An 11,058-nucleotide genomic window follows, 5' to 3' on the forward strand; every position below is an offset into this window, starting at 1 on the left:
AAAAAAAACAAAGAACATAAATAAAGAAGAAAAGTGATAATTAAAAAGAAAATAAAAAATATATAAAAGTGTATGTTTATAAGTAATAACCTAGACAAATTTCAATTACATTCATGCCTTTAATGGATTTTCATAGTATTAACCTAATAATCGCAATCTTTGCAGGATTTTTGTTTACAGATTCGGTTTTCTATTTTTATTAATTTCCCTTTCCAGTCCCGCCCATTGGCATCTTCAATCACATGACAAAAGCGGTATTAGTTTTCTTTAAAAATTTAAATAAACATATCACTGTCGCTGTCTTTATGTTTTTTTTTCTTCCTTTTTTCCTGTGTTTTTCATGTTTTGTTTTTTGCAGGATTTGTTTCATTTTCTTGTTTGAAGTTCCTTCCTTTTAGATCTAAATACCTACACAGATTCATGAATATCGGTTAAGTTGACTCACCCAAAGCCATAGAACTAGTTGCGGCAGAAGGGAAACACTCTACAGTGCCAAAGTTCTTCCCTTTTAGTGCCCGACCGACTTGTTTCAAAAGTTGGAACAATCATGCCGCTCCATTTTGCTTCGCTGTCGTTTGGGTAACTTGTTTCAAACTTCCAGTGTTAATTGTTAAGTTGCTAAAAATGCTATCTTGAATAAGACACCGTGATGTTTGGTATCCGCATTTTCGCAGCTGCTAGTGGTTCCTCATTATTAATTAATGACTCATTTTGGTTGGTTTAATGTATATAGAGACTTGGGGTGTTTTTAATATATGCATTACGAAACGTGTTTTGCAGATTTTGTGTGATTTGAGATGGCTTACTCTTGATGTATTTTTGGAAGGATTGGTTGTAATTTATTTTGTTTAAGTACTTAATCTGATATGCTTTGATTACATTGTTTTATTATGCCAGCTTTATTTTGCACCTTTGGCTCTGTAACATGGTCACTCGGAAGCTCTTGGTCAATGCTAATAGGTCATGACAACTGTTGTTTTTGGCGTTGAAGGAGAAGAAGTTTATTATTGTTTTTGAATTTGGATACTTTCCAGCCATTATTGTACTCACGGGGACCATTTGGGGTTACTAAACATTGGTTTGGATTTCTATTGATGGCGTCTATTCGAAGAACTTTGTCCCCTGTTGCTAGAGCTGGAACTGCAACAAATGTTGAAGTCTGTTCTGTAGCTTCTCCGTTGTCCAAGTCGTCGTCAAGTCCCCAGAACTGGTCACCTTTAGTTGGATTGGACTACCGTGCTTTTGTGTTTGGTGCTTTCTCCCCAAGGTCTTTCAGGGGTCTTGAGAGATCAAAGCCTAGGGGCCAGCTTTGGAGGAAGGTGCTTTTCCATTTCTTCATATGTTTTGTGGTTGGTGTTTCTATTGGACTCATCCCACTTGCATCAATACACATGTCAATGAATTTCATGCCAAAACATCGAGCTTTCTCATTTGAGGTGATATCTGCAACGGGAAATTTCCAGCAGCTTGAAAATGTAGCGATAAATGTGGCGCCATCAATCAATGAGACTGTGAATTTTAATGCTTCTTTGTATGTAACTGCGAAAGAACCAGAACTAATAGATGAAGTGGCATATAATATATCGAACAGCCAAATCAGTGAACATTCACATGTGGTATCTCAGAAGCTTCTCATCATTGTGACTCCAACATACAATCATCTATTTCAAGCATATTACTTGCATCGCTTGTCACAAACGTTAAAACTGGTCTCACCTCCCATGTTGTGGATTGTTGTTGAGATGACATCCCAATCTGAAGAAACTGCTGACATCTTAAGGAGTAGTGGGATTATGTACAGACATCTCATTTGTAAAACGAATATAACCGACCCAAACCATAGGAGCATTCTTCAAAGAAATATTGCAATGGCTCACATTGAAGCTCATCGTCTTGATGGAATTGTTTACTTTGCAGATGATGATAACATCTACTCAGTAGAGCTCTTTCAGCAAATGAGAGAAATAAGGTCTTTTTAGTTTCTGAGAAATTAATTTTGTTTGTGCCTTTCTTCTTCTCTTGCATACCATAGCTGCTCTGATGCAATTTATTGTTAAAGGTTTCTGATAAGTAATGTACTGAGGCAACATGGATAATATCATTACAATAACTATACCTACATTTAACTTATTTTGAGTTTCTAATTGTCATTTATTTAAGGACAAGAGACATGGATACATGGGTCAAATATTGTTTGTCTAACCTATCGAAGGAGGGGTGTGGGAAGTGTAATTATAAGTGTTGTTGATTGATTTGGTGTCATGTTTAAATTTTTGTCAATTTCTGAAATAGAGACTACCTACCTAGTATCTACATATACGTTGCATCCACAAAGGTGTTCTACATTGCAAAGTAATGTCAGAATGGTCATTCCCTTCTTTTATGCACCTTTAGTAGTTAAGTTCTATCAATCATGAATGTATTTATTTTGATAGAATTCCAAAATGATCGGAAACCCTCGCCTCGCCTCTTTTGGCATAGAATCATATGACAAAATAGCATTGGGCTCGAGACGTGTGTGATTCTTATGACAAGGACCTCTAAAATGTCTCTAAAGTACAAATTAAAACACCTTGAAAAATTAAGAATAGAAAGTGTATATATTTGTACCTATGCATGTGTGTAGAAAAAGGAACACTAATGAGCCCTATCTGCTGGTAATGTTTCTTTTATTAGCCACTAAATCTTTAATCAAATCAGAATGTTCTAGCATATTTGTCTTTTCTTCTATAATTTTTCTCTTTCAATGGTTTTTTCATTTGTTAGTTGAGATATACCATCATTTTGATTTGCAGGCGATTTGGAACATGGACTGTAGCAAGATTATCAGGGGATAAAAGTAGATTTGTCTTGCAAGGGCCCATTTGTAATGGAAGTCAAGTAATTGGATGGCATACGTATGAATCAAATGGGAAATCCAAAAGATTTCATGCTGAAATGTCGGGTTTTGCATTCAATAGTACAATACTCTGGGATCCAAAGAAGTGGCATCGCCCTACTCTGGAACCTATCAGGCAACTTGACTCAGTCAAGGAAAGTTTGAGGGTTAGTAGACTAATATATCTGTCAGACTCTTGAAGATATGCTAGAATTATATAGATATAGTAACTATATGTTAGGATTAATTGATGATATTAGGATCAATTAGATTGATGCTATATTTATGTTATTAGCCTAAAATAGGGTTACTGAACATTCTATAACTATGTTCTCTGCCCTATAAATTGAATAGTTCCACTGCGGTCTAAACACACAAAGTTCATCATATGCCTTTTTGGTTTTACTCATCTCAACATGGTATCAGGATCCTCTCTGGGGCTGATCCATAACAACTCTAAAACTGTCATTGTTGTGCTATCTATTGACAAAGAAGTTGTGATAAAATTTGATTGGTTCTATATTTACTATTAGCCTAAAATATAAAACAGGGTTATTGAATATTCTGTAATTTTGTTCTTTGTGCTATAAATTGAATAGCTCCATTGTGGTCTAAGCACATGAAATTCATCGTATGTCTTTTCTCCTAAACAATATCTTTTATTTTGCTGATTTTTTCTATTATTGTGTAACATAACATTTTCTGTATCTAATCCAAGTTTTGAAAAACATAACCAATCAGATTATCATTATATAAAGTGTGGTCGGGCATTGTTCTATATGCCCTCATGGCTTTCTACAATGAGGAGGGGAGAAAAATTCAGTGTTCAAAACTGTACAACCTTGAATTCTTCCTTGATCAATGGTGGGTTTGCTTTTCTATATGCAGGTCAGCACATTGATTGAGCAGGTGATTGAAGATGAAAGTCAAATGGAGGGCTTGATGGACAACTGCTCGAGAGTTATGGTCTGGCATATTGATCTTGAATCATCTTATTCGTCCTATCCTCAGAAATGGATTTTAAAGAACAACCTAGATGCCATTTTTCAGCTTCCACTTGTGTGAAATCCTGGTGAAGAAGTGGAGAGCAGTAAATTTTCATCCTGGCTGTAAGTGAAACCTTTAATCTCTAGACTTCTATAGCCCATTTTGGTTTGTTTTAAAATCAACTACTGTCCTGCACTTTATATTTTAAGTTTAACTGGTAAATGTTTGGAACAATATTAAAATTTCAGTAACAGATTCTTTGTCAGATGTAAGTAAATCATCCTGCCGAAAACAATTCTTTGTTATTGAAGTTGGATGAAACTGTTAACAATTATGGATTTGGGTTACAATAGAGGGAAAAGAGATAAAGACAGCTCATGTTAGTAAACTGAAAGTATTGTTGATAGAGAGACACAATGCTAGTAAAGTCAAAGCTCTAACCTCTATTTATATTAATACAATACAAGACTCTTTATCATAATTGAATAAGGAAAGCTCTCTCTTTTCTAAGATATTCTAAGATGTAAAAAATATATCATGAGATTTTTAAAAAATATTTTAAGACCCCTCCAAAATTTAAACCTTAGCTTTAAGCTTGTTATAATAAACAAAATAAAAAAAATGAAGCAGAATCCATAAAACATACATGGAGGCTACACAGGGATGGTGGAGAAGTTGAAGAGATAAGATTGTTGGAAGATAGATTTGCAAGATGACTGGAATTATTACGAGTTTGAAGAGTTTGTTGATGATGAAATAAAACGGGTTTGGATATTCCCAGCTATGACCAAGGATCAAAATCAACCAAACAAATATAGATTTCTCTTCATACTAGTTGATTTTATCTTCATCATAGGAAAAGATTCAAGTGATTGGATCATGGAAATCAAATTCTTATTACAATATACACAAATAGAAAATGAGTTATATACCCATATTGAAACACAAGCGAGAGCACAAGAACACATGAATAAAATGGATGAACAAGGTAATGAGGCTTGTGGTTTTAGTCCAATAACAAAAGGAAACTAAAACAAATTGAAAAACATGAATGGAGATTAAGATAAGAAGAAGCACCACTTAATATAAATACTCAAGATCAGATTCAAAGAGAGAAATTCTCTAGAAACCTTTCAATTCTTTCAAATGAATCCAATGTTGTGTTCCTATGTAGAGTGACTCTCCTTTTATAGAAGAGTGCCACGAAATTAACTTAAAAAATAAGCTTTAGTAAAAAATTCTAGATCCTTCCTAGCTTACATGGATGCCTATTAGTTACCCTAATGAACAAAGCTTCCTATGTAAGCTAGTTATTATGTTTGTCAATCACTTGCCTTCCTATTCTATAAACCAAACACTTCTAGAACAAAAGTTGTAATCAAACATGCCTCTTGCTACTCCTATGTTCAAACAAGTACTAAAACAAAAGAAAGCTTTATTTTTTTTACGAGAACAATAATTTTCTAATCATCTTGCTAGTTTTGCTTAGCTCCTTCTCAAGCTCCCTACCTCTCCTTTTAGTAATTCTTCTCTTGAATTCTTCTTGTAATTTGAATCCCTGCTTCTTATTCATGCTCATATCATATCAGTTGGAATCTTGAATTTCCAAGGAAGAAACTCCATGAGATGGGAAAAGAAGTCGCCACCTATACAAGGGTGTGATTAATTGCACCTAGGATGAATATGGGGTAGAGGACTGGAGACAGGTTCAAATTTCATCCAGGGCCAGGATGATGTGATGAACATTTTATCAGGTGGTTTGAGATGAATGGAAGATTTGCTATTCCTACTACATATTTTCACCATTCAATTACTGTGGTCTTTCTTTTTTTGTCTTCTTCATCTGTGTTCTGCTCCTCCTTTGTCAATTCTAAAGCAAAATACTTGCCTTTCATTTGAACTTAGTTCACTTCTATTATTGTATCTTTAATTATACAAGTTTTTAGGTTCAAAACACCTTGTAAATTTTTTCCCAGCCAATATGGAACGGTTAAAGGATATCAATTAATTCTAGGAACATATAAAACGTAGTATATTAACTTCAATCCTGAGTAGGTTTTAATTGCTATTGTTCCTTTGCCTATATGTTCTCCTTTCCCAATTAGGACTTTGAAAATAGTAGCTTTGTTGAGCTATTTGAGGAGATCATTAACTCATTGTTTGTACAACTGCTAACAATAAACAAATATTTTGTAAGGTTGTCGGTTGTAAAGCATGACATTGCAAATTAATGGTCCCATTGTTCTAAGGGAGAGAAGAATGTATGATTAGTTTTTTGGAACTTTCCAAATGAACAGTTTCAAAAATTGTGCCTCTGTTAGTTGATTCTCGGCAGCCTTGGCTTCTTTTTGTTGACGAAACCATGTGTTCTATTTGATCATACCTGTAACATCTTATGTTAGGTTCCTACCAATGTCTCTTTTGTTAATTCTGTATTTTTTCAATAAGGTCGTGGTGGTAAAGCTTGCGTGTTATTGCTTTGGTTGTTATTTCCAAAATATTAAGTCCTACCTTGTTATTGTTGTCACCATTGTTTTGCAATTTGGCTTGAGAAACACCCCAAAGGCCCAAATTGTCTCATAAGCCTCCTTTGCTGTAGTGCCTGTAATGTATTTAACATTTCTGTCAACGTATTTGCATAGACCCTTTGTGTTCTCTATGGTTGGAGTAGAAGTTTCATAGCTTACAAGTATATTTGCAAGATCCTTTTTTTATACAATTCTGGAATTAAGAAATTCATTTCCCAATAATGTATCTTATTAGCAATACCAAAGAATTTATCTAAATATTCTTTGATTGTCTTAGATTCTTTCATTCTTCTTAACTCAAGCCCTCTTATTAAAATCAATACCTGCATGCTCAGATCCTTTTAACCCTTGCATATTCTTCCTTCAATTAATCCAAGTGATGGGACTCAAGTGGAGATGATGTTGTGAGGCAATGGCAAAGGTCCAAGAAATGTGGGCAACACACCCAAAAGAAAGGCTGGCTAGACAAATAATAGAATGAAAACTACTCTCAAGAGATCATCCAAGATATTTTAAAGGAGACATAAATAATTCATCATTGTATCCTTGGAATGGACAAATAAAGCCATTCAATGTAAAACTTCTCTCCGCTCCAATTTTGGGGAGGTTAACATTGTGTGAGGAGAAATTTTGGTCACCTCCATTCCCCTCCCCTCCTTTTTGTGTTTGAACCAAAGAAGAAAAAGTATAAAAAAGTCCTTGCTCTCTATTGATCTCCTATCAAATACTACATCATTACAAGATACTATGAGATATTTTCTGGATATTTATGTTTTTCTTGAGTTTTCAATCGAAACGTGTATACCTTGAATACTGTTTATGTTTTGAATTTGTGTGGTCATATGTCAAACAAATCCAGAATTTGAGAATTGTACATTCATGCATTTCTTTGGTGGTTTGATTTTAAATTCATTTCATCATTCTGCACTGCAGGGAAGATATTCTAAAGAATTGGAGGTGGCCTGCTAATGCTTTTGTTTATCTTCAATTGATCCAGTGGTTGGCTACTCAGATATTCCATATAACGTGAATGACTACCACTCTGTCACGTGATGGCATGGTTGTTTCCTGTGAAAAACTCCATTGATTAATTGTGCATTTTCCCCTCTAACAATTTGTACATTATAAAAAATAATTATGAGTAGCTCACTCCCACATTGTGGCACATTTTGGATTTTTGTAGAATACATCGCAGAGGCAGTAACGTGTTTCAATTGGCCACTTCCCTCTATCTGTTGTTGCAGTTAAACAATCTCTTCTGTAAAATTATGGGAGGAATTTTGAATGTGAAACAATTTTCACTGTATTTGAAACTTGTGGTTTTGTGTGCGTGCTTGTCTATTACTAAATGATTTGTTTTTGTTAAATCTTCCCCGAATATGGTAATCATTTTATGATTCAATTGTGTAATGGCCTATAACTCAGATGAGGGCATCACATAACATCCCTTCATTCGTTAGCAGACATTTGAAACCAAGGCTGATGAAACAACACAGAACTCAATTAGTTAACATGAAAGTAACATAAAATTACCTTGGTGGAACTAAATGCAAAATTAAAGTTTCCTCCTAACAATCTAATATTTTCAAAACCAACTTAATTAATTTCACAAGAGATTAAAAAATTAAAATCATATATTACTAGTCAACTAGGAAGTAATGTGAAAGTAAACTACCATAATGGAAGTGAATAGAAATTTTAAGGTCCAGGTAAATCTGGTAGCCATTGAAAATAAAATGAAATAATATAACTCTTAGGTCTAACATCCATGATTTTTTGATTAAATGCTACAAATAATAATGTGTAAAATATGATCATGTTTAGTTTAGTTTTAGTTTAAGAACAAATCATAGTAATTTTATTACAATGATTGTTCAAATATTTTGAAGTTTTAATTTATTCTCTTCCAATAATAAATTTTGTCACGCACCTTTATTCTAATCCAAACATGTAGGATATTGAGAATCACTTCATTCCTGAAGTTATTCAAAAGCAACTATTAATTATCATTCATATAAAAACATCAAATAACTTATATATTTACAAAAATCATTCTATTACTACATTCAATTCAAATGTTTCTTTACTTTCAAAATAAAATATAATTAGATATTATAAATATTATATATAATTAGTTATCTATTTTCTAAATATTATATATAATTAATTATCCTATTTTTTATGTTCAGCTTGGTATTTTACTATTGTAAAAACCATACATTTTGATTTAGTAAGTTATTTTAACTTCTCTTTCTTAATAGAGCACGTGATTGCCATCTTTTTTTTTGCAGGATTACACAATAAATTTCGTATCCATAATAATTCAGGCGCATATCACAAAAATAAGTAAAAAAATATTTTTTAATCTATGTGTAAAAAGACTTTGATACTGTCAATAAAGCTTTTTTTTAAATTTTTGTTGAGATAGGTAATGAAGAGAGAAAATGATATTTTTACGATTCATATAATTGTATATAACTTTGTGATGTGACGATGAGTTTAAAAATAAATAAATTATAAAAGATAAATTTAGAATTAAATAATATAAAAAATATTAAAATAATTATATAAAAAATAAGATTCGTAAATATATTCTTTCCCGATAAATAAAGTAAAGAGTGAGAAGGGGGAAGAGGTTGGTGTGGAAATGGAGGAAGCAAAGGGAGTTGTGAAACACATCGTGCTCGCAAAGTTCAAAGACGACATCACGGCAGAGAAGATTGAAGAGCTCATCAAGGGCTATGCCAACCTAGTCAATCTTGTTCCACCCATGAAATCATTCCATTGGTAAGCTACCTTGTTCATTTTTTTTCTTTTTCGTTTTCTTCCTCACACTTCCAATTCCACAACCCACTTTGATCTCGACAAACAACATTTTCTTCACCCAATGCAAAAGGGCTTGCAAATTTAACTCTTAAAAACCAAAAGATTGAATTTTTAGTATCTTCATTAAAATACGTTTGCCCAGTATTGCAGATGAAAATTGGATCGGGTTGGGTTCCAATTTATGGCTACATTTTGGTCCAGTGGAGATTTTAGTATTCAGAAATGTTACTGATACGATTTTAGTATTCAGAAATGTTACTGATACTTTTTTTTCTAAGATTCTTTAAAACGTCCATTGGTGAAATTGAAGGGTTTCAGAATAAGATCTCTGCCTTTTCTGCGTTTTAGGGTCTTCTGTTATTTGTTATTTTAATTTTACAAGCGAATATGATCTCAGAGAAATACATGTTTGGTTCAGCTTATTATTTTAAAATGACACTAACTTGTTTTTCTCTTCTTAACAGACTTTGAAAAACTAGTGATTATGTTGTGAATTTGGATGATGGTATTTGCTTCCATGATCTCTAACTTGGAAATTGTCCAATCTGTTGTTGTATATGGCAACTAGCTTTGAGTGCTAGGCTTTGAATGTTTGGCAAATTTCCAATCTTAATGGCAAAGTTAAGGCCTAAATTAATAGACTTTTGGATTGTGTTAAAAGAGTTATACCTTGTTATGATAAGAATTTAACTATAAGTTTAACTCAACTTTACAAAGCAAACATTATGGTGAGTTTTGGATCACTTATATATTATGAAGTGTCTTTGTTTCTAATATGATAAGTTGAGTTTTGGATCAGTCTTTGTAAAACATTATGTTGAGTTTTGGATCACTTATATATTATGAAGTGTCTTTGTTTCTAATATGATAAGTTGAGTTTTGGATCAGTTATATATTATGAAGTGTCTTTGTTTCTAATATGATAAGTTGAGTTTTGCATCCAATTATATATTAAGAAGTGTCTTTATTTCTAGTCGATTTAAAACTTCAACATGTTATAATAGATGAAACTTGCATAGATTGAGAAATGTCATTGAACTTTTATTGTATATAACTTTCTAAACATTTGCATGTAAACTCATTGTAGTGGCTTAATTAGAACATTTCAAAACAATATATATATATCCATTGCTGATAACTGAATTATATATTGTAGGGGCACAGATGTAAGTGCTGAAAACCTGCATCAAGGCTTCACTCATGTGTTTGAATCAACCTTTGAGAGTACAGAGGGTGTTGCAGAGTATGTAGCTCATCCTGCCCACGTTGAATTTGCAAATCTGTTCATTTCCTCAACAGAGAAAGTGATTGTGATCGACTATAAGCCTACCATTTAACCTTTCATTGGGAAAGTAATGCCTCAGTTCACTGTTAGTGCTCTCATAAATGTTGTTTTCTCCCAATTATTCTGAATTTGATATTTCAATTTGGGTTACATATATGTATTTGTATGTAACATTTATGGAAGTTGGAAGCTTATTTTAATGCACATTTGGAAGCTTTTTCAGCCTCTGAACTCATCACTGTGTCATAAGGGAGCAAGTCTGTCACCTAGCAACCAAATCAATAAAAAACACTGCTAATGTATAACGTCTGAATTAGCTTCTGAACAATGGATACTTCTAAAATCATATCGTATTCATACCTTCTACGTATCAGTATACAGTACTCATGAATACATGTTTTTGAGAAGTTTAGAAATTGCTATCTAATGGATTATTCCCACGTGTAATACTAAATAATTATTTTCTTCTCTATGGGCGAAACTCTTATATTAAAAAAATCAAATTAATTTTCGTATTCTTTTGAAACGCCACTTGGTTGTTTTTTTTATTAAAA

At 32.8% G+C, this 11,058-nt stretch overlaps 2 protein-coding genes across 4 annotated transcripts; both read left to right on the plus strand.

The window, feature by feature from the left end:
• The first annotated feature begins 92 nt into the window (after positions 1–92).
• On the plus strand, positions 93–7,699 carry LOC137821300 (putative beta-1,4-xylosyltransferase IRX9H). 3 transcript variants are annotated; one of them, XM_068625818.1, is made up of 6 exons: positions 93–254; positions 359–579; positions 898–1,969; positions 2,796–3,045; positions 3,767–3,987; positions 7,327–7,699. In XM_068625818.1, exons 3-5 carry the CDS (start codon positions 1,095–1,097, stop codon positions 3,941–3,943), a joined length of 1,302 nt encoding a protein of 433 aa, XP_068481919.1. In that variant the 5' UTR covers positions 93–254; positions 359–579; positions 898–1,094; the 3' UTR covers positions 3,944–3,987; positions 7,327–7,699. The 3 variants fall into 3 exon arrangements, 2 of the variants coding, with proteins under 2 accessions (XP_068481919.1, XP_068481918.1); XR_011082778.1 differs by lacking the exon at positions 93–254 and adding an exon at positions 5,455–5,619 and having other exon boundaries at positions 288–579; XM_068625817.1 differs by lacking the exon at positions 93–254 and having other exon boundaries at positions 260–579.
• A 1,285-nt stretch (positions 7,700–8,984) lies between these two features.
• LOC137822938 (stress-response A/B barrel domain-containing protein HS1) lies at positions 8,985–10,739 on the plus strand. The gene is made up of 2 exons (XM_068627965.2): positions 8,985–9,180; positions 10,376–10,739. Exons 1-2 carry the CDS (start codon positions 9,041–9,043, stop codon positions 10,554–10,556), a joined length of 321 nt encoding a protein of 106 aa, XP_068484066.1. The 5' UTR covers positions 8,985–9,040; the 3' UTR covers positions 10,557–10,739.
• The last annotated feature ends 319 nt before the right edge of the window (positions 10,740–11,058 follow it).

The sequence above is a fragment of the Phaseolus vulgaris genome, chromosome 9 (assembly GCF_051622355.1).
Source record: "Phaseolus vulgaris cultivar YP4 chromosome 9, ASM5162235v1, whole genome shotgun sequence".
Taxonomy (NCBI): Eukaryota; Viridiplantae; Streptophyta; class Magnoliopsida; order Fabales; family Fabaceae; genus Phaseolus; species Phaseolus vulgaris.

Excerpts from the sequence above, each read along its gene's own strand:
- LOC137821300 (XM_068625818.1), top strand. The coding sequence starts at position 1,095 with ATGGCGTCTATTCGAAGAACTTTGTCCCCTGTTGCTAGAGCTGGAACT. Across the intron at positions 1,970-2,795 it reads CAGCAAATGAGAGAAATAAG|GCGATTTGGAACATGGACTG; the intron begins GTCTTTTTAGTT and ends TTTGATTTGCAG. Across the intron at positions 3,046-3,766 it reads CAGTCAAGGAAAGTTTGAGG|GTCAGCACATTGATTGAGCA; the intron begins GTTAGTAGACTA and ends TTCTATATGCAG.
- LOC137822938 (XM_068627965.2), top strand. The coding sequence starts at position 9,041 with ATGGAGGAAGCAAAGGGAGTTGTGAAACACATCGTGCTCGCAAAGTTC. Across the intron at positions 9,181-10,375 it reads CCCATGAAATCATTCCATTG|GGGCACAGATGTAAGTGCTG; the intron begins GTAAGCTACCTT and ends TATATATTGTAG.